Here is a 20,489-nt window from a genome sequence, read left to right on the forward strand (position 1 = left end):
CTTTGAACCATAGACTGGGTTCTTGTATGTAGGCTATGTAAAAAAAAAGTGGAAAATGTTATTGCAAGCATATTTCCCATCTGGGGGCGGTGGTGAGCTAATGTAAAGTGGAATTGAGACATTTGGGTCTATAGATGGAGGTTCTGCAATTAGTCTATGACCTGTATAATAACAGGCCGATAAAAATGGCTTCAACACAAGATGGTTTAGTCAAAATAGTCACATTTTATTGGCAACAGATCTTGTTTACCTCTACATTTGGCATTTGATCCCCTCTGATGCACATTTTGCCTCTTTCCTGCCATGTGGATTCTCTGAATTACACCAAATGTCATCAAATTTTCAAGTGACTCAATCAACAATACAAAGTTAAACACAGGAAAATGGAGAGCTCTTTTCAGTCTGGGAACTCAAGCTTTCCTCTAAAGTCTGATGAGACGTGTTGTCCCTTCACACTGATCGAAGGTCAGTTTAGCTCTGTACCCCCTCATGATTATAAGGGACTGTGGATAGGATTGGCTAGGGTAAACTGATCCTGTATCTGTGCTTAGGGAGTGACTATGTTCCAGCCCCTTGGTATTCCGGGCCACAGCTCTTTTTCAAAACCCTGAATGTTTATTGAAAATATGCATACATAACACTTCTCCTACACAATACAAAACAGTACAATCACTTTTGTAATAACACATTAAAAACGCAAACAGGTCCCCATCCCACAATAACTATTTTAATCTGCTACCAAAAACCCTTACTCCCCCAAAAAGCCCTACCACCTCCAGAGAGAGAAATAGTTATTAGCATCATCAAATCATTAAAATTCCTAGGAACTCAAAAGAACAGAGTAGACACCAAGTTGCATACAGACATAGAATGTCACCAGCAGGTGAATAACTTTGTGAAAGCTTTTGGGTTCTTCACTTTTGATTTGCCTCAATTTTTCAGACATGACATAAGGTGTGGATGGAGAGTTCAAGTCCATTCAGTGGTCCAGGAGATGGAAGGGTCAAGAATGGGAGAAATACCATTCCAGACTAACCTTAGACCATGAAATTACACACACCGCCACTTTTGGGTCTCAAGCGTTTTGGTAAGGGCAGAAATGGCAACCGCAACCAACAGTGGCACAAAAATAGACCCCCCCGGTCTTATTCCACAGACATGCAAGTATTGAATCACCGTAGAGTCTCTTTTTAAAGGCGAGGGGTAGACAGTTTAAACTCTCTAGACTCTTAAGGTAACACACTCCCAAAGCATAACCCACCACACTCATATTATATTGGCATGAGTGTTAGTGCGCATATTCACTGATTACATGTAAGAAGTAGTGGATAAGGTAAACATTTTACCCAAAAGGCTAAATGAATTATAAGCGGGATTTACATTTTTAAAAAAAGAGGACACCAGTTGTCTGGTTATATTTTAATATGATAATACAGTGAGGGGTCAACCAAAAAAATGAAATAAGACCAAAAAAAATGAAACAAATTATTTCAGTTATTTTTAAACATGTAATATCAGTTCACAGAAAATAGTCATTACATACCCCTAATCTGGAGGAAGAAAGCTCTGTATGGTGCTTTCACCACTGATAAGGAGGTCTGGAGAGAAGGAAAGGGGTGTTGTGCAGAAGTCGGTCTCGCTCCGTATGGGCTGTACGTACGTAAGAGCGCAGCTATATGCCTGTGTGCGTTTGAATGTGGGAGGTTGTTTGGTTCTGTAACTTTAACTTCAATAACGCTATACTACTGTGTAGGGTTCATGGAATTGTGGCAGGTGATCATATTGAAATTGAGTGTTTGTAGGTGTGACTTGGGGTAGACCTCAAAGCGCAGCGTTGTGTTTTGGGTATACATGTGGGTTTGTGGAGTGTTTGTGTTAGGGGGTAGAACGCTCTAAAAAAAAAAGTGTCATTCATTAAACCTGTCTCCAACACTACAATCGTTAATTCCTCCTCATATGAAATTACCCTTTTCTCACAACACAGTTTACAGCTCGTTGAAATGCATGTCATTCACTTTTTTCCCCCCTCCACAAAACAGATTTAATTCTGATACCTCAGTGCCTTTCCAATGGTAGGTGGTGGTAAGGAGAAATATAAAAAGCAAAGTCAAATGTAAAAAGAAAAGCCCCAGCTAAAAAAAATAATTTTCAAAAATGTCTCTAAAGTATTCTTTGTTCCACAGATAGATGTCGCTATGGGGCTTTGGATTAATTCAGAATGGGTTTAAAAGCCTTTTTAAAATTTCACGGGGGGGGGGGTGACTGCTGGTGTGACTAAAAACACAGGTCTGCATGCACCTGCATTCACTCAAACAAACCACACGGAAGCGCACCCAGACACACATTGACACAGAAGGGCACACGCACATACACGAAGAGGAAGGACAGATGCAGTCCTCAGTGTACCGCAAAAGTTGCATGTACAGACCTCTACAGCCAACAGTATGTCCTTCTCAGGGAGATACTCAACACAAGGGTTGCTTCACATGAGACCAGCTATCACTGACCCCTCACCTTTGACAGTTCACCTTTCCCCCCTCCCCACAGGTAGATATTGTGGAACTATGTGCTGTGCTGTTAACAGCCGAAGTGGGAGGGGGAGATGGGGGAGTCAGAGGGTGAGACTTTGTAGCGAGTTTGTTCGGGTTAGACTTTAAACAAGGGATAAAAATAGCTTTTCCTAATTGAGAGCGTATTGTTCACACTGAAGCACTCTACAGCCACTACTCCTAGTTCAAACCTAGGATTCACCTGTTAAATGCTTACTATCGTTAAAAAAAGAAAATCAAAATAAGCATAGCGTTTTACTTTGCCGGTTGGTTGGTTTTGTGCATATTTTCAGCCTTCATCCAACAACTCAAGTGCAAAGAAAAGAGCTAGTCAGAAGAAGATTAAAAAAAACAAATAGAAGGAAGAGTTGTAATATCCCCCCCCCCTTCCCACAGACACATGATATAGCGACAGACGCGGTCCAATTAGTGCGGCTGGTCTGTAATGGCTGTCTGGAGAGATCAGGTGCGGGACACCGTGCCTGTCAGCCAGGCAGGAGGTGGGCTTCCAGGGGAAGATTCAGGGGAGAGCCCCTGGTTTGGCTGTGGCCTTGTTTGGGAGAGGGGTGGAGGAGGAGGAAGCCACAGGGAGTACCAGTGGATCGGATTTTCCGGGTCACTGGTTCTGGATGAAGACCTGGTTTTCTAAGAGTGTGTTCATCCTCACCTCCACAGTTTTGCCAGGTCATGAGACACAACTGATTTACTTTTATTTCTGTTTTGTTAGGTCTAGGATTCGTTTTGATGTTTATTTGTTGTCCGTTGGTAAAAGAGAAAAAAAGTCTTCCATTCCAAAGTCACCATCAACTGTCCATGTTGCTGCAGTTCTCTGGGGAAAGATGAGGGACATTAATTACTTGTAACACCTTTCGCTGTTTTACAGCCACTGTGCTAACAAAATGCTAGTGGTAGTTACCGTTGAGCCCATCCACCTCCTGTGTGTCGAGGAAGGGTGCGGGGCCCCAGACACGCACAGTGCCGTCGTCCGAGGCGGAGGCCATGAGGCCTGGGATGATGGGGTTCCAGCTAACGCAGTTGACTGTGCGAGTGTGCCCTGTCAGCTCAGCGATGGGCAGCTCACTGCGGCGGTGCCAGATATACACCTTATGGTCTGAGGGGGTAAAGTGAGGAGGAAGGGTAAGAGAGGGAGAGGAAAGGTGGAGGACGTAAGAGAGAGGAGAGGAAGAGGGGGAACAATGGTATTAATATTTTTTAAAAGTGGCAAGGTCAACCTCCCTATTATATGCTGCAAGGCAAAGTCTCTGCATGTGTTTGAGAGATAATTTGAATGAAACCATAGTGAGGGACAAAGAGGTGAACATGTTTGTTCTAGGGCTCAATATCACTCATTTCCCCAATCCTGAGCATAAGGAGTAGTTGATGCCTAAAATGGTTGCTGTTGGGTCTCTGGGTGTACCTTCGCTGCCGCTGGCGATGAAGTCTTCATTGTGTCCTCCGAAGCAGGAGTGGATGGTGTAGAAGCCCTGGGTCACACCCTGGTACTTCCGAACCAACACCCGGTCCTGCAGATCCCAAAGATGCACTCCCTGTAGGGTGGGGGGGTAATGGGAGCAGTTAGACACTAAAGACAACCATTAGCATTGCCACAAACTCCTTAATCTCCCACCCAGACACTAGTCCAATGCCTCCACACACACACACTTCAGTGTTCAAGTATGGCACCATATCCCCACTCACCTGAGTTGCTACATTTAGCAAAGCTAATCTTCCGTTCTTGGAAACAGTGAAAGACATGATAGGATGGTCCTCCTGAACTCTGTAAGAGAAATTCACAATGATCAATTAAAAAGTGGATTAAAAATCTGCATAGAGAATTCTATATGTAAGATTAGTAATTCACAGCGCATTAAGTGCTCCAGTATTGCTTAATTTGTATTAATAAATCTAATTATAAAACAATAAACAGCAGGAAACACTGAGTAACTCATGTATCATTTGTTAATATTTAAATCATGCATTTATTATTAATACATCTGTCAACGTGCCCTTTACATATTTTCAGTTATCTACTCATTAATACAGCCCTCACATGTTTCTGTCCGTTAGGTCCTCAAAGTTGTAACCCCGGATCCGCTGGTGTGTGTCAGACGCTAGCACTGTTCTGCCGTCCCCCACACACCAGAGGCACTGCACACGTACGCCCTCCCATGAGTCCAACAGGTTACCATCCAGGTCCTACCATAACACAATCAATACATAGGTCCAAATGGATATAGTCCAGATTCTGGGAATCAATCAAATCACACACAGGCCAGTCCATAACGGTATCGCCCATGCTCCTAGAAAATCAGACACACATTTTGGCAATTGCACAAATAGAAACAGACACATTAGATCCTGACAATCTTTTTGGAGGTCAGCAGGTTCCTGTCTAGTCAGCTAATCAATAAAGGTGTCAAGCTGCAAATCTAAAAGTAGCATGTCCATATTCAATGCTGTATTAGTCCCTCCCCACTGTCCTGTATCCTCCTCACAGATCACCCTGTAGTCTCCCCACTAATCACACGCTGGCAGGACAAACTGGAAGAACCAACTAGTATATCTGGTGGATAGATCACACACCCACCAATACTTACACACTGGTAGAATTGTCCCCTCTGTCCCCCGGTGACGAACCGTTTCCCATCAGGGTTCCAAGCCACACTGGTCAGACTGTCCTCGTGGGACTGGCTCATCTTGGTCCGCAACTCTCCAGTCTGCCCAGCAGGGGACAAAAACCACTCAGTCAGTACACAGACACTGAAGAGTTCCCAGCCTGGAGGTCCACTGCACGGCTGTTTTTATCAGTCCCAATAAAATCAGGAACTATCTGGCCAATAAGTTACAAGTCACATTTATCTAATTAACTCCAATCAATCCTCGTCCTGGACGGTTGCAGTGTATGCCTGCACCAATAGACAGCGTTGCCGGGCGGTGTGTGTGTGTGTTGCAATACCTGGCTGTTCCAGTGTGTGTGGGCACGCAGGGATTGTCCATATAGGGATGTCCCAGTGTGTATGTGTGTGTGTATAAGTGTGGGGATTGCCATACCGGGACATTCCAGAGCCAGAGTTCAGAGCAGTCATCAGGCCCGCAGGCGATCAGGTAGGTGTCATCAGGGCTCCAGGCTAGGTAGGACACACCGTAGGCATGGCCCTCTAGGGTTCGCAGCAGCTTCAACTGGTGGCTCTCCTAGACACCACACAGACCAGGCTCTGGGTTAGCGCAAAGCACGAATGGGAAGACAGTGGATCAGGGGTCTGCAAGAGGCTTAGTTGCGGTCAATTTGCAGTGTGCAAATTATACTTATGTTCACTCCAACAAAAATCATCCTGTGGCTGAATCTAGTTGCCTACACCTGCAGTGGCCATCTTTGCCATTAATGCAAGAGATGACTCATCCTATATGGCATATAGTGGGAATGTACACAGCAGGTGGTGTGGGGGAAATGGGCTCAGCGTGGTACTCACAGGGTCCACCTGCCAGATGATGACGGTAGTGTCTTTGGAGCCGGTGGCCAGCTTCGTGCCGTCGTTGGAGAATTTACAGAACCACACCTCGTTACAATGCTCTGTGAGGATCTGCTGTGTGTAGCACGGAAACTGCTTCCTGTGGGTATGGTCAACCAGGAGAGAGGTCATCCAAGGTCCAAGGTTTAAATAAAAAGGCGAGAGAAAATGGGGAGGATGAGAAGAAAATACAAGAGGATAGTGGAGAAAGAAAGGAATAGAATGAAGAGGACAGAGGCACTACGGGTGAGAGGGAGTTGGTAAACGATTGAGGGTGATATTTTATGTCCACTAAACTCCTGTAGTGCGCAAAAGTGACAGAAAAAAAACGTACCATTCCAAACACACAGGACACTGGCGTACAAACGAGTTCAGAAAATTGCAGCTCGTTATTGCATTACATGCAATGGTTATACATAGGTTCTGAGCTTTTCCTGACCATGTGGGCCCTGAGTTCCCCCAAGTCAGGTCAAGGGGTCAGGAAAACTCTATAATACACAAAGACCCTATATTAAAACACATGCTTTTCTTTATATCTGCATAGATTATTGCCACCATCTTTACCGATGTGTACTGTAAAAACCGCAGAAAGAAAAGGGTTGTCAGGTTAAGTTTTTTTTGCACATTTCATCTGTGTTTGGCAGAAACTGTCACCCTGAGTGCGTTGCTGACCGGCTGCAGACGTGGTCCAGGAGCAAGGTGACAGAGTCCAAGCTGCTGTCCAGCTTGGTATTATGGTAGAGGCAGCGGTCCCTCTGCAGCTCCACAGCCTGTCTCAGCAGGGTCTGCAGCCGGCGTGGCGGCAGCATCACCGACGGGGGCAAGTATGCTGGAGAGGGTTGGAGAAAAGGACCAGAGGCAGGAGTTAAACTATAGTCCAGTCTGATGTACATCCCTAGACCCCTGCGAAACCATGTGAGAGTGTGTGTGTGTGTGTGTGTATATAAGATAGCCACTCTGTGTGCAATGTGTTTTTAACATGATTTTTGAATGACTACCTCAATCTCTGTAACCCACACATAGCAGACATTGAACATCCCTTTGAGCATGGTAAAGTTATTAATTACACTTTGGATGGTGTATCAATACAGACACCTAGTCACTACAAAGACACAGGCATACTTCAGAAACCGCTCAGGGATTTTGCCATGAAGCCAATGGTGACTTTGAAACAGTTAAGAGTTTAATGTATATGCTTGAAGAAAACTGAAGGATCAACAACATTCTAGTTACGCCACAATTCTAACCTAATTGACAGAGTGAAAAAAACTAAGCCTATACTGAATACAAATATTCCAAAACATACATTGTTTGCAACAAGGCACTAAAGTAAAGCTGCAACAAATGCGGCACAGCAATTCACTTTTGTCCTGAATACAAAGTGTTATGTTTGGGGCAAATCCAATAAAACACGTTAATTGTTAAGGACTGGAGAGTAAATAATAAAACAGCATGGAGCTAAGTACAGGCAAATCTGCTTCAGTCTGCTTTCCACCAGACACTGGGAGATGAATTCACCTTTCAGCAGACCAAAAACATAAAACACAAGGCCAAAACTACACTGGAGTTGCTTACCAAGAAGCCAGTGAATGTTCCAAAGTGGGCAAGTTACAAATGTGACTTCAATCTACTTGAATTTCTACGGCAACACTTGAAAATGGTTGACGAGCAATGTTCAAAAACCAATTTGACAGATCATTAAAAAATGGGCAACTTTTACACAATCCAGGATGGGAAAACTCAGAAAGAATTGGTGCCAAGGTCATTCTAACATGTATTGACTCAGGGGGTTGAAAACCAAGATGTGTTCTCTTTTTCAATATTTTAAATTTTTATTAACAAATGTTAGAATTTCTTCCGCTTTCACTGATTATTTTGTGTAGATAGTTGACAAAAAAAAGAAGATACATTTGAATCCCACCTTGTAAATCAAAGTGTGAATATTTTCTCAAGGCACTGTTCAAACCGTGCTCTTGTCAGAAGAGCCTGGTTTGATGAAAATGTGTTTTCTTGTATGCCGAATAAGTCAAATATTGTTGTTGTGGGAGGAGACCAGAAGGAAGTGCTGATTTTGGAAGTGGGCTGCTCATTCCATTGTTACATGGAGCAGGCCTTTTGTGAAAAGTTCCTTCAATACCAGCCCCTAATGTCACGCTTGGAAAGCCTGCGATACAAATGCAAGTTGGTGGCGATTATATTTGGCAGTTTGGGCCACGTACAATACATGTCAAAAGTTTGGACACCTACTCATTCAAGGGTTTTTCTATATTTTTACTATTTTCTACATTGTAGAACAATAGTGAAGACATCAAAACTACGAAATAACACATATAGAATCATGTAGTAAGCAAAAAGTGTTAAACAAATCAAAATATATTTTACGTAGCCTCCCTTTGCCTTGACAGCTTTGCACACTTGGCATTCTCTCAACCAGCTTCATGAGGTAGTCATCTGCAATGCATTTCCATGAACAGTTGTGCCTTGTTATATAGACTTGTTTATACTGTATTATTGACTGTATGTTTGTTTTACTCCAGGTGTAACTCTGTGTCGTTGTATGTGTCGAACTGCTTTGCTTTATCTTGGCCAGGTCGCAATTGTAAACGAGAACTTGTTCTCAACTTGCCTACCTGGTTAAATAAAGGTTAAATAAATTAAATAAATTTAAAAAGTTAATTTGTGGAATTTTTCCTTCTTAACGCATTTGAGCCAATCGGTTGTGTTGTGACATAGTAGGGGTGGTAGACAGAAGGTAGCCCTATTTGGTAAAAGACCAAGTCCATATTATGGCAAGAACAGCTCAAATAAGCAAAGAGAAATGACAATGCATCATTACTTTAGGACATAAAGGTCAGTCAATGTGGAAAAATTCAAGAACTTTGAAAGTTTCTTCAAGTGTAGTCGCAAAAACCATCAAGCTGAAACTGGCTGTCATGAGAACCGCCACAGGAAAGGAAGATGCAGAGTTACCTCTGCTGCAGAGGATAAGTTCATTAGAGTTCAGAGATTCAGAATGGTGCCTTGCTGGTGACACCGTCACCGCTGGTGACACCGTCTGATTTATTTAGAATTCAAGGCACACTTAACCAGCATGGCTCCCACAGCATTCTGCAGCGACAGTCCAACTAAGCTCAAACCAGATGGGATGGTGTATCATTTGCTTTTCATCAGGACAATGACCCAACATACCTCCAGGCTGTGTTAGGGCTATTTGACCAAGAAGGAGAGGGATGATTGCTGCATCAGATGACCTGGCCTCCACAATCCCCCGACCTCAACCCAATTGAGATGGTTTGGGATGAGATGGGAGTAAAGGAAAAGCAGCCAACAAGTGCTCAGAATATTTGGGAACTCCTTCAAGACTGTCATAAAAAGCATTCCAGGTGAAGCTGGTTGAGAGACTGCCAAGAGTGTGCAAAACTGTCATCAAAAGAAAAGGGTGTCTACTTTGAAGAATCTAAAATATATGTTTAGATTTGTTTAACACTTTTTTGGTTACTACATGATTCCATGTGTGTAATTTCATAGTTTTGATGTCTTCTTGAATCCCCGAGCTGACAAGGTAAAAAAAAAACAACTGTCGTTCTGCCCCTGAGCAAGGCAGTTAACCCACTGTTCCCAGGGCGCCGAAGACGCGGATATCGATTAAGGCAGAGGGGTTGGGTTAAATGCGGAAGTCACATTTCAGTTGAAGGCATTCAGTTGTACAACTGACAAGTTATTCCCTTTCCCCATTGCTCTACAATGTAGAAAATAGTACAAATAAAGAAAAACCCTTGAATGAGTAGGTGTCCAAACTTTTGACTGGTTCTGTATGTAGTCTTATGGTACATGGCCTTCAGATTACAGGCCTACTTAAGAGTAGAGCAAAACAACTGGCGAGGTAGTCTGCTCTGTTCCAGCTGTTATGGGCAACCTAACTGTGTGGAGGAAAAGGTGCTTTTTGTTTCCTTACGCGTCCTTGCATCAAAGACCTTTGAAATATTTGAATATTTTATTACGTAATGTGATTTGTGGATTCAAATATTTTACTATGTAATGTGATTTGTGGATTAAAATAAAGTATTTAAAATGTTAGTGTTCTCACTCTGTAGCTTGTCCAGTAGTCGGCAGCGGGAATTTGTGCCTTTGCCCTCCCACTCAGTCTTGGCACGCAGGTCTTCTGCATGGCTACACATCAGATACCTACACAACACAATGTGAATCAGACTACAACACACACCTCTGGATACATCACTGTTATGCATAACCCATAATAACAGTATCACTAACCTGTATTTACCGTAGTAACACTGTATAACCTGGTTATTACTCCAAAGACACAGATTGAACTCGGACAATGTGACGAATGATCAACCACTGATGTAAAGTTGGTTGTTAGTTTGTCCTTATAATCCATGTCTTCAATAACTGCCTAATGGACAGACTGATATACCTACTGAGTGTCTGTATGCAGCAGTTGGCATTATTGTTTTATTTTCATGCTGATTATTTGGATGCTGTCCACGTTGTACTTGACAGTGTAAAAGTTGATGATTAACATAAGTCAAGTAGTCAACACAAGTCAATCAAGTGATAGATGAACTGAGTATGTGAATCCTGTTTGCGATAGTTGATTGATGTGATCAGAAGGGACTACAACGGCATACTGACTGCGCGTGTGTGTGTGTGTGTGTGTGGGGCACTTATGTGATAACGTACCCGCTGAGAACATGGATGCGGTCTGTGTTATACTTGAGCGGTGTGAGCTCTCCCCTGAGCACCTGCAACGCCTCGAGAACCTTCCCGTCCTCCAGGTACTCCAGATACTTCTGCTGCAGGAGCAAGAACTTCATACGCTATAGAGAGAGGGAGGGAAGGAAAGGGGTAGAGATAGATGGAGAAGAGGAAAGGTCGACATGGAGAGGGTTGAGGAAGTATGAGAAAATGAGTGGGAGGGGTGTTGATAGATTCAAAACAACCCCCCGACGACTAATCCTGTGCTCCAAAGGAGGCAGGCACTCATACCAACATCGTTTGTGTGACAGGCAAAATTGCCATGGTGAGAGTAAACAGGCGCCGATGGTTGGACTTGGGGGCACATGGTGGGCGTTGGCTTAACCCCAGAGACCTCACTATGCCAGTTGTAACTGGCCACTTCCTTGTTCAAGTTAATACTTGTAACAACAAACAAGAGTGTTAACCAGTCTGGGTATTTTGGTCAGTTGTGATACTTCTGGTATTAATAAAAAGGGGAGTCTGTCTTATCATGGGCCTGCAGTGTCTATCACAGTCCAAGAAACGAGGTAACGCAACGTAAAACAGACACATATGTTTTCAATTATATCTATGACTCTGGTATGTAAATTACCACCGTCAAGTGCCAACCATAATCATAAGAGCAGCCATTCCAGGTTGACATGCACTACATTACCAAAAGTATGTGGACACATGCTCGTCAAACATCTCATTCCAAAATCATGGACATTAGCATGGAGTTGGTGTTGGGTGATTAGGCCTGGCTCACAGTCGGCGTTCTAAATCATCCCAAAGGTGTTCGACGGGGTTGAGGGCAGGGCTCTGTGCAGGCCAGTCTAGTTATTCCACACCAATCACGGCAAACCATTTCTGTATGGACCTCACTCAGTGCACAGGGTTATTGTCATGCAGAAACAGGAAAGGCATAATCATTTAGAATGGCATTGCATGCTGTAACATTAAGTTTTCCCTTCACTGAAACTAAGGGGTCTAGCCGAAACCATGAAAAACAGCCCCAGGGTTATTATTCCTCATTCACCAAACTTTACAGTTGGCACTAGGTATTGGAGCTGGTAGCGTTCATCACTCCAGAGAACACATTTCCACTGCTCCAGGGTCCAATGGCGGCAAGCTTTACACCAGTCCAGCCAACGCTTGGCATTGTGCATGGTGATCTTAGGCATTGTGCAAGGCTGCTCAGCCATGGTAACCCATATCCTGAAGCTCCCGACAAACAGTTGAGGTTGCTTCCAGAGGCAGTCTGGAACTCTGTAGTGTGTGTTGCAACCGAGGAGAGACTTCAGCCATCGAGTTCTTTGAGTGTGACCTACCCCTTCGTGGATGAGCTGTTGTTGCTCCTAGACATTGTCACTGCAAAATAACAGCACTTACAGTTGACCGGGGCAGCTTTAGCAGGGCAGAAATTTGACAAACTGACCTTATGGCTATGCCAGTGCCACACTACAATTCACTGAGCTCTTCAGTAAGGCCATTCTACTGACATTTGTCCATGGCTGTGTCATGACTGTCCTGATCAGGTCAGGTTACAGGAGACCACAACCCTACAGATTCTCTCAACCCCAACAGAGGAGGAGAGATCTAGGGGTCTGAAGATGTGGGGGTTTTATGACCCCTCACACCCCTGGTAAATCTCAGGCCACAGACAAACTCCTTTTGTCCTGTTACTATGGAGAACCAGCCTCAGAACATTAAACATGAAATAAAGGGTGGTCATGACAATAGATGGAATATGAAAATGTATGTCATTTTTGTTTTGTTATGACGTTATTACGAAAACGTTGTAATGTGAAGGGTTTTTATACTATATGTTTGATGTTTATACATTGTAAGTTGTATGGAAAATATCCAAATCGAAGAGAATGTTTTGGGGAAGATGAAATGTTTAGTTAGTTGTCTAAAATTGGATTTGAATAAAAATCTAGACCATGTCTCATTAACTTGGTACGCCCAGAGAATTGCCCTAAAGGCGTAACACTTCGGACCCAAGGGTATAAAACCTGTGAGTGAAGACTTCACAGGAGACTACGTGACCCAAGCTGCAGCAAAGGTCCAAAAAGTCAACGAACCCAGAACGCAACACAAGTTTGAAGACAAATAAATTATTTTCTACCCAAGCTACGGATGAGTAGCTGTGTCTAAGCGGGTGAATTCAAGTGGAACCACCTAGCCTCCATCTCCCATCGAATCATGGTATCTAACGGGTTTCATTCCTATGCTGTGAGCTCTGAGCTGCAGAGCTGTCTATCCTCAGAAGACCCCTTCCAGAGCAAAGGGTGAGGGAACAGACTCCTAAGCCAAAAGGACACAGACATCGGGAGGACGACCAGAGAGGTGCGCCGGAGTAGTGAGTCCTCGAGCAGACCGGTCCACGCAGAGAATCCTCGGAGATCATCTCCACGCAATTACATCATTAGGCTAGGGTTAGAATAGCATAGCTGACAAATTCACCCAAATGTATATTTCTCTTTTTTTCTCTCTCTCTCTTTGAAATCCCAATTTTGGGTAGTGTGTTGGCCCGTTATACTAAGTTCTAATCAATAGCCTATAATGTGTTTTGTCTATCATCATTTCAGCTTTTTAGTAAATAAATATTCAACTAAGATTTGTGTGGTAGGAACTCATTGGTGAGACCCGGGTCCGTGCAGATTCACGGCTATACGACATTAAGAACGAGATTAGTAGAGGTAACTGGTTAATCAGCGGTTGTTGTAAAAAATTAAATATATAAAAATAAAAAATAAATCGATATTCTGATATTCTGTGAGTTAATTTGGGAAATAGAAACCCAATAAAAACTAGTTTTCCCATGGTGCCCCAGGTTAATGAGTTAATAATTGCTTGATTCAGTTAATCACGCAATTAGAAACTTTAATCATTCGATGAACAGTCGTCACATTAACTAATGAAATAGCCAAATCCACTCATTTGAAGGGGTGTCCACATACTTTTGTGTGAGTATATATTGCATGCAGTCTTGGTATAATGCAGGGCAAAAACTAGCTATTTGTTTTTAAACATTCAGAAAATTGATTGCATTCACAATAACAAACCTAGCTAGTAAGTGCGACATGAAACTTCACAGGTGCAAGACTAAGCTAAGCCATAGAAGGCCATTTTGATATCTAGTCTATCCTGTATCCTAATGAGCTAGCTAGGTCTGATAAGTATAAATTAGTCTAGCTGCAGTCCTCAGTGTTCTTTAGTTGACATATGAACGTGCTGTACCCATGGGAGAGGAAAGTCCTATAATTTACAAATCACAGAAGCGCTGAATGATATACAGTACCAGTCAAAAGTTGTGCCTTAAATTCTAAATAAAATCACTGACAGTGTCACGTCACCAGCAAGGCACCATCACCTCCATGCTTCATGGTGGGAACCACACATGTGGAGATCATCCGTTCACCTACTTTAGTTGGAACCAAAAATTTCAAAGTTGGACTCATCAAGACAAAAGGACAGAATTCCAACGGTCTAATGTCCATTGCTTGGATTTCTTGGCCCAAGCAAGTCTCTCCTCTTTATTGGGGTCCTTTAGTAGTGGCTTCTTTGCAGCAATTCGACCATGAAGGCCTGATTCATACAGTCCCCTCTGGACAGTTGATATTGAGATGTGTTTGTTACTTGAACTCTGTGAAGCATTTATTTGGGCTGTAATCTGAGGTACAGTTAACTCTAATGAACTTATCCTCTGCAGCAGAGGTAACTCTGGGGCTTCCTTTCCTGTGGCGATCCTCATGAGAGTCAGTTTAATCACAGTGCTTGATGGTTTTTGTGATTGCACTTGAAGAAACTTTCAACGGTCTTGAAATGTTCCGCATTGACTGACCTTCATGTCCTAAAGTAATGATGGCCTGTCGTTTCTGTTTGCTAATTTGAGCTGTTCTTGCCATAATAGGGCTTGGTCTTTTACCAAATAGGGCTATCTTCTGTATACCACCCCTACACTGTCACAACACAACTGATTGGATCATACACATTAAGGAAAGAAATTCCACAAATTAAGAAGGCACACCTGTTAACCCAAATGAATTCTAGGGGACTACCTCATGAAGCTGGTTAACATAATGCTAAGAGTGCAAAGCTGTCACCAAGGTGGCTACTTTGAAAAATCTCAAATATGTTTAACACTACATGATTCCATGTGTGTTACTTCATAGTTGATGTCTTCACTAATATTCTACAACGTAGTAGTATAAATAAAAAAAACACTTGAATGAGTAGGTGTCCAAACCTTTGACTGGTCCTGTATGTGAACTCCATTTCAGGGCTCCATCAGAATATGCATGGATATTTGTTGTTCTTGTCAAATAATACTAGTGGTGGAAAAATGTAATTGAGAAACATTCCCTACACTTACCATCTGACAAGCAAATGACTAAATGCAGGATATTATACCCCCATATATGAGGATATCTGGTATAAACATTCCAGTCAGTCCCTCCAAGGCATTCCGGGAAACACTTGAAATCCCACAGCCAGAAAGGATATGCCTCAAAGGGGGGACTATATATTAAAATTATTTAGCAGGCGTTCCTACCTAAAGCAACATACAGGAGCAATTAGTGTTAAGTGGCTTGCTCAAGGGCATACAGGCACCTAGTCGGCTTGAGGATTCTAACCAGCGACCTTTTGCAGTTACTAGCCTAACGCTCTTAGCCGCTAGGCTACCTGCCACCGACTTTCTAATCTAGAACAGTCCGGTTTGGGAAAGAACCGTTCTAGAACCTGTGTATACCCTTTCACTGCATGGCTGAATGTCTATGAGGTCAGGTTTGGGCTTACCACAATAGCGTTCGGAGAATGCATCAGTGCTCTCAGCTCGTTGAGATCATTCTCAGCCTGGACCAAAACAAAGAGAGGGGCAAGGGGAGACAAATAGTTGGCTCAGCACTTCCTCTCCACAAAAACAGCAAATCAAAACAGTTTACCACTACAAGGCACCACCAGTAACAACACTTTATCAGTGTAGGAAGCCAAAAACTGTCATTTTTATGGAGTGTGGAGCCATTTTATATCTGTACATTTATGGGATAAAAAATGTAATATGAGGCTCTTGGAATGAGAGCATTTTGTGTCAATGTAGAAGAGAAAGTTCAGCCAAAGGAGCTAGTTTTATAATCAAATAACACATTCCTAAAAAAACCTTACTAGGAACATACATATAGGTTTGTTTCACAGAGTTCCAATCTCTTATTGATTGGCACCTATGTTTATTAATAGCACTGTACATCTACTCCATATGTAGACTAACATTGGTGTTGTACATGTGATAGATACTTACACTTAGTAACAGAACCATGTTATCGGTACTGTCTCTAAACTTAAGCGTAGCATTATAGGTGCAGCTGTAACTATGGTAACCAGGGACCCACCTTGTCCCACTCCCCCTCCATGACGTGGTTGCGGAACTTCGTAGCTGAGGTATGTTCCAGTCTGCAGCCTGACTCCTGCATCAGCAGGTCCACTGTTTGACTGCGGAAAAGAGAAGGGGGGGAAACGTTACCTCACATGTTTCCTGCAAAGTTAACTGAACATTAGAACAACAAGACAGACAAGAACAGACAGAATGTAAAGGAACTGAAATGTCAGCCTAAAATCCGATTGATCACAGAGGTGGATTAAACACCAGTTGCCTAAATGTTTGTTTATAGCAAACGTTTGCTTAATGTTGGCAAACAAGACAGACAATGGACCTGATATGTTATACCAGACAGACAAAGGAAAGAATGAGGGAGAAAAACAAACATAACATCTAAAACCATATCCACCAATAAGAGAAGTGGCATTTGTTATCATTCTAGACCAGACAACTGTGAGTGCTATAAGTGTGCTAAAATGGAGTGGAGGGGGGTGTACTGACGCCAAGGCATGATGACATCATCCTCAGGTATCAAAGAAGAGTGGCGCAGCAGAGTGTTTTCAGCTTCACCCTGCTGTGTCTGACATGGTTCTCACTTCCACATTTGAAACGTTGGGTCGTCAGGTCCATAGCAGACAATGCATATTTCCCATATAAAGACACTGTGTAATGTCAGTCCCACTTCCACACAGTCAGTGGCGAGCAGTAGCAGCCTGGGTCTATCGAACACTGCATTAAGATTTCATTATGGTGACAGGGGCCGATTTAGCCATGGAGGGCTCAAAATATCGTTTTTCCTGCCGAGTCCTGATGGGTTCAGCTTGCGCCATCTATTATTAGATTCAACCAACGTTTCTAATCTAAAACTGCTGGTTAGACGCGAATTCAAGCGCCGTCATGAAACCATACCCCAGTGGGGAAGCCGTTCTGACTACTTCACCAGCTACCAATAATGATAAAACGAGGTAAATATCACCGACTTAAAGTACGACGTCCTTATATGCACTACTGACATTGTTGACATGAGTGATACAGACCATTATTTGCAGACAAATATGACAACACAACGTCTGATCACATAAGTAGATCGAAAGAAACGCAACAGTGCAGTGGTATTGATAAGGGGACTGTAAATAGATAATGGTTGTTGTCGTTGAAGACGACCGCCACTCATAAGAACCACTGAGTGGATACAAAATGACCCGTCCGGTTTTCTACTTTACAACAATTTATCAAGCAAAACTTATACCGACGTTCCCTTTGTAAACACCAAATGTCAATGTAATAATAAAACCAAAGCATTGAGAGGGACAAATAAGGGATAACATAAAACGAAAAACGAATCGCCGCTCTATTGTTGTTCTCCCTACGCACTTTTGCGCAATCCTCTAAATGCAGATATTTCGTTGCAGAAAACTACTTTACCTGGCGCCACAGTATAAATAACAGGCCAAATTTAATCGGCCCTCGTGACAGGCTATGGTTAAATACCTATTATGGTTATACGTAATTTGTAGCCAAACAAGTCATTATGGATGTTTCGCTGGATTACAAGTGATGTAATGCGATTTCAATCCGTGTAAAACAAATATATCGCTAGATAACGTCAATACAACCCACAACACTCATAGTTCAACTAACTAGCTAGCCTAGCTACTCACTGAAGAAAGTTGGTTCGAGGTAAATGTAGCCAAACAAATTGTGTTTGTATTCTGTATAAACGTGATAATAACCCCCATAACGAATGCTAGGTAACATTTAGTTGCGCTATCTAGCTCCCACTCCGTATTGTGCAAGATGGACCCCTTCTCCTTCAACTAACGTCAGCCTGCTCGCTAACTACCCCCTCCCCCATGTTTGTCAGTCAACCGCAGAATTCAGTTAAACTGCCCCAAAGCAGTTTCGCTCAAAACACGTACAAATATTTCATGTGCTTGTATACTTCAGGGACTTTTCGTTCGAATGACACATCGTGTAAACTTACTTTAGCCCTAACCCGTCGAGATGTTGTCCTATTAATCGAATGACATCTTCCTCAGACTGCGAAAGTCGTTTCTTCTTTTTCATGGAGCCAATCTCCGACCCCGAGGATGTGGAGGCGACACAGGTCCCAGACCCCAGTCCGGCTCCAACACTATTCCCATTGTTTGTGCTGGTTAGAACCCCATTGGAGTGCGTTCCCACAGCCGAGGATGACTCCCCGTTTTGTGCGCTGTTCAGGCAGGAAAGCTCCGAATCCTGTCCTTGTCCTTCCCCGTTTGATTGCATGTTATTGCCGCTAAGATTGTTGACAGGGGTTATGTTAAAGTGAATAGCAGAGGTGGCTTGGTGATGCGGAGAAGTAGTAGTAAATCCCAAAACAACTCCAGAAAGGCCTGTCGCAACTGTTGAAGCCCCGGGCTCTCCTGCTCCCTCCGCCGCCGAGGCTCGGTGTTTCTTCCGCGGGGGCGGCGACGCTCCGTCGGTGTCCGAGCCGGAGGAGAAGGAAGCGGAGGCCAGAGTTTCCTCACCGAGAGCGGCCGTGATTAGAAGCCGGCGAAGCCCCGGGTGGGAAAGGAGGTCTTAGCTCCCAGGATCCAGCCCTCGTAACCGGCTGAGAACACACTGACTCTGTGGTAACTAGTCCCCTCTGTCGCTCCGTTTTTGTTGTTGTTTCTCTCAAAACAGCTGCAACCCCCTAATGGAGTCCAGACACACATCATTGGTCCAGACACGCTAACATTACCGGAAATTCATATATTACCCTGCTTCCGGGTAGAATTATATAACCAATAGGTGGCGCGTGAGAAACAATTTCGCATATTGATTGTTTTTATGATAACAATAAATACATTATGAGAAAATGGCATACAGAAATGTCTTCAGATACATATAATTAATTCGTGATGTTCTACTCATTGTTTGGGTTTTTATTAGAGGGGTCACTATGAGGAAAGGATGATCGAGCCAGGATGATCGATCCGTGTACGGCTCGTTCAAACAAAATCTGAATTTAAACAACGAAGACAGATAATCAAATTAATTCATGTTTCTGGCGTAGGCTATTGGTTTAACGGTACACGACACGCCATCCCACCAATAAATTATTGGTAACATCCTACAGTCTCACGGTGTGTTGCAGTGCTTCCAAAACCAAAACAATTGCAAATATGTGATATTCTGAAAACCAACAATTACTATCGTTTTCTGAAAGCATTGCGAAGTAATACGACATACATCCGTTTTTAGTCTTCTCAGTGGATCTGTGGATCTGTTACACGTCTTCCTCTTAAAGTTGAATCTGAACTGAATGTTTGAGAGCTTTACAATGGGGTGAAAAACAGTCACATAGTCAGTCACATCCTCATACTGTCTCATAGTCCCTTCCTGTGAGGGATAATGCTTCAAGGAGAAAATATGCAGTCTGCCAGATTTTCAGTTCGTTTAGTATGGGATGCAAACTGCATACATGGTGCAACAATGACCCCCAGAGGCCAGAAATAGTACTGCAATTCACTGTGCTGAGGATTGCAGAAATACTGTACGGTAGTAGGTTGAAATACACAGACAATGGCAACCCATCATTCAGGGCTGTTTTGAGCACCACATTTTTTTAAAAATGTATATATATATATATATATACACGCACTACCATTCAAAATTTTGGCGTCACTTAGAAATGTCCTTGTTTTTTTAAAGAAAAGCATTTTTTTGTCCATTAAAATAACATAAAATTGATCAGAAATACAGTGTAGACATTGTTAATGTTGTAAATTACTATTGTAGATGGAAACGTCTGATTTTAATGGAATATCTACATAGGCGTACAGAGGCCCATTATCAGCAACCATCACGCCTGTGTTCCAATGGCACATTGCGTTAGATAATCCAAGTATATCATTTTAAAAGGCTATTTGATAATTAAAAAACCCTTTTGCAATTTATGTTAGCATTAAAGAAGCAATACAACTGTCCTTCTTTAGACTAGTTCGTGGGTTCGATTACAGGCCATTTTTTAGCAGTAGTGTATATTTCAATATGTATTTTTTGGGAGCTTGCCTAGTTGGCATTAATACGTGTCACATATCAGTTTGCAAACAATGTAAAAAAAAATACATGTATAATTCAGTTAATAAAGCTGCATACACACATGGTCTGTTTTCTGTTTTCTTGAGGCATCTCCAAAATGCAGGTGTTTCAGCCTAGCTCAGTGCTTTCTGTGGTGGTGGGGCGAGCCAGCAGAAAATAGGAGCATTGCGCCATGATTGGCTCAGTGTTCTGTCACTCATGGGGACAGTACGTCATCACCAAGTTTAAGTGCTTAGTAAGTGT

General features: G+C 42.8%; 1 protein-coding gene across 2 annotated transcripts; it reads right to left on the bottom strand.

Annotated features, from left to right (window-relative positions):
• Positions 1-205: 205 nt before the first annotated feature.
• Positions 206-18,906, bottom strand: LOC118386983 (WD repeat-containing protein 26-like). 2 transcript variants are annotated; one of them, XM_035775052.2, is made up of 14 exons: positions 18,163-18,906; positions 16,192-16,291; positions 15,602-15,658; positions 10,760-10,896; positions 10,146-10,243; positions 6,731-6,887; positions 6,020-6,158; positions 5,601-5,741; positions 5,147-5,266; positions 4,600-4,745; positions 4,248-4,326; positions 3,967-4,096; positions 3,466-3,660; positions 206-3,378 (listed from the first exon to the last, which is right to left on the bottom strand). In XM_035775052.2, exons 1-14 carry the CDS (start codon positions 18,444-18,446, stop codon positions 3,353-3,355), a joined length of 1,809 nt encoding a protein of 602 aa, XP_035630945.1. In that variant the 5' UTR covers positions 18,447-18,906; the 3' UTR covers positions 206-3,352. The 2 variants fall into 2 exon arrangements, with proteins under 2 accessions (XP_035630945.1, XP_035630944.1); XM_035775051.2 differs by having other exon boundaries at positions 6,713-6,887.
• Positions 18,907-20,489: the final 1,583 nt, after the last annotated feature.

This window comes from Oncorhynchus keta, chromosome 8 (genome assembly GCF_023373465.1).
Source record: "Oncorhynchus keta strain PuntledgeMale-10-30-2019 chromosome 8, Oket_V2, whole genome shotgun sequence".
Classification (NCBI taxonomy): domain Eukaryota; kingdom Metazoa; phylum Chordata; class Actinopteri; order Salmoniformes; family Salmonidae; genus Oncorhynchus; species Oncorhynchus keta.

Coding starts and splice junctions, on each gene's coding strand:
- LOC118386983 (XM_035775051.2), bottom strand. CDS start 18,446: ATGCAATCAAACGGGGAAGGACAAGGACAGGATTCGGAGCTTTCCTGC. Junction 15,659..16,191: donor TGGAGGGGGAGTGGGACAAG/GTGGGTCCCTGG, acceptor GTTTTGGTCCAG/GCTGAGAATGATCTCAACGA. Junction 4,097..4,247: donor TGCTAAATGTAGCAACTCAG/GTGAGTGGGGAT, acceptor CCCACCCTACAG/GGAGTGCATCTTTGGGATCT.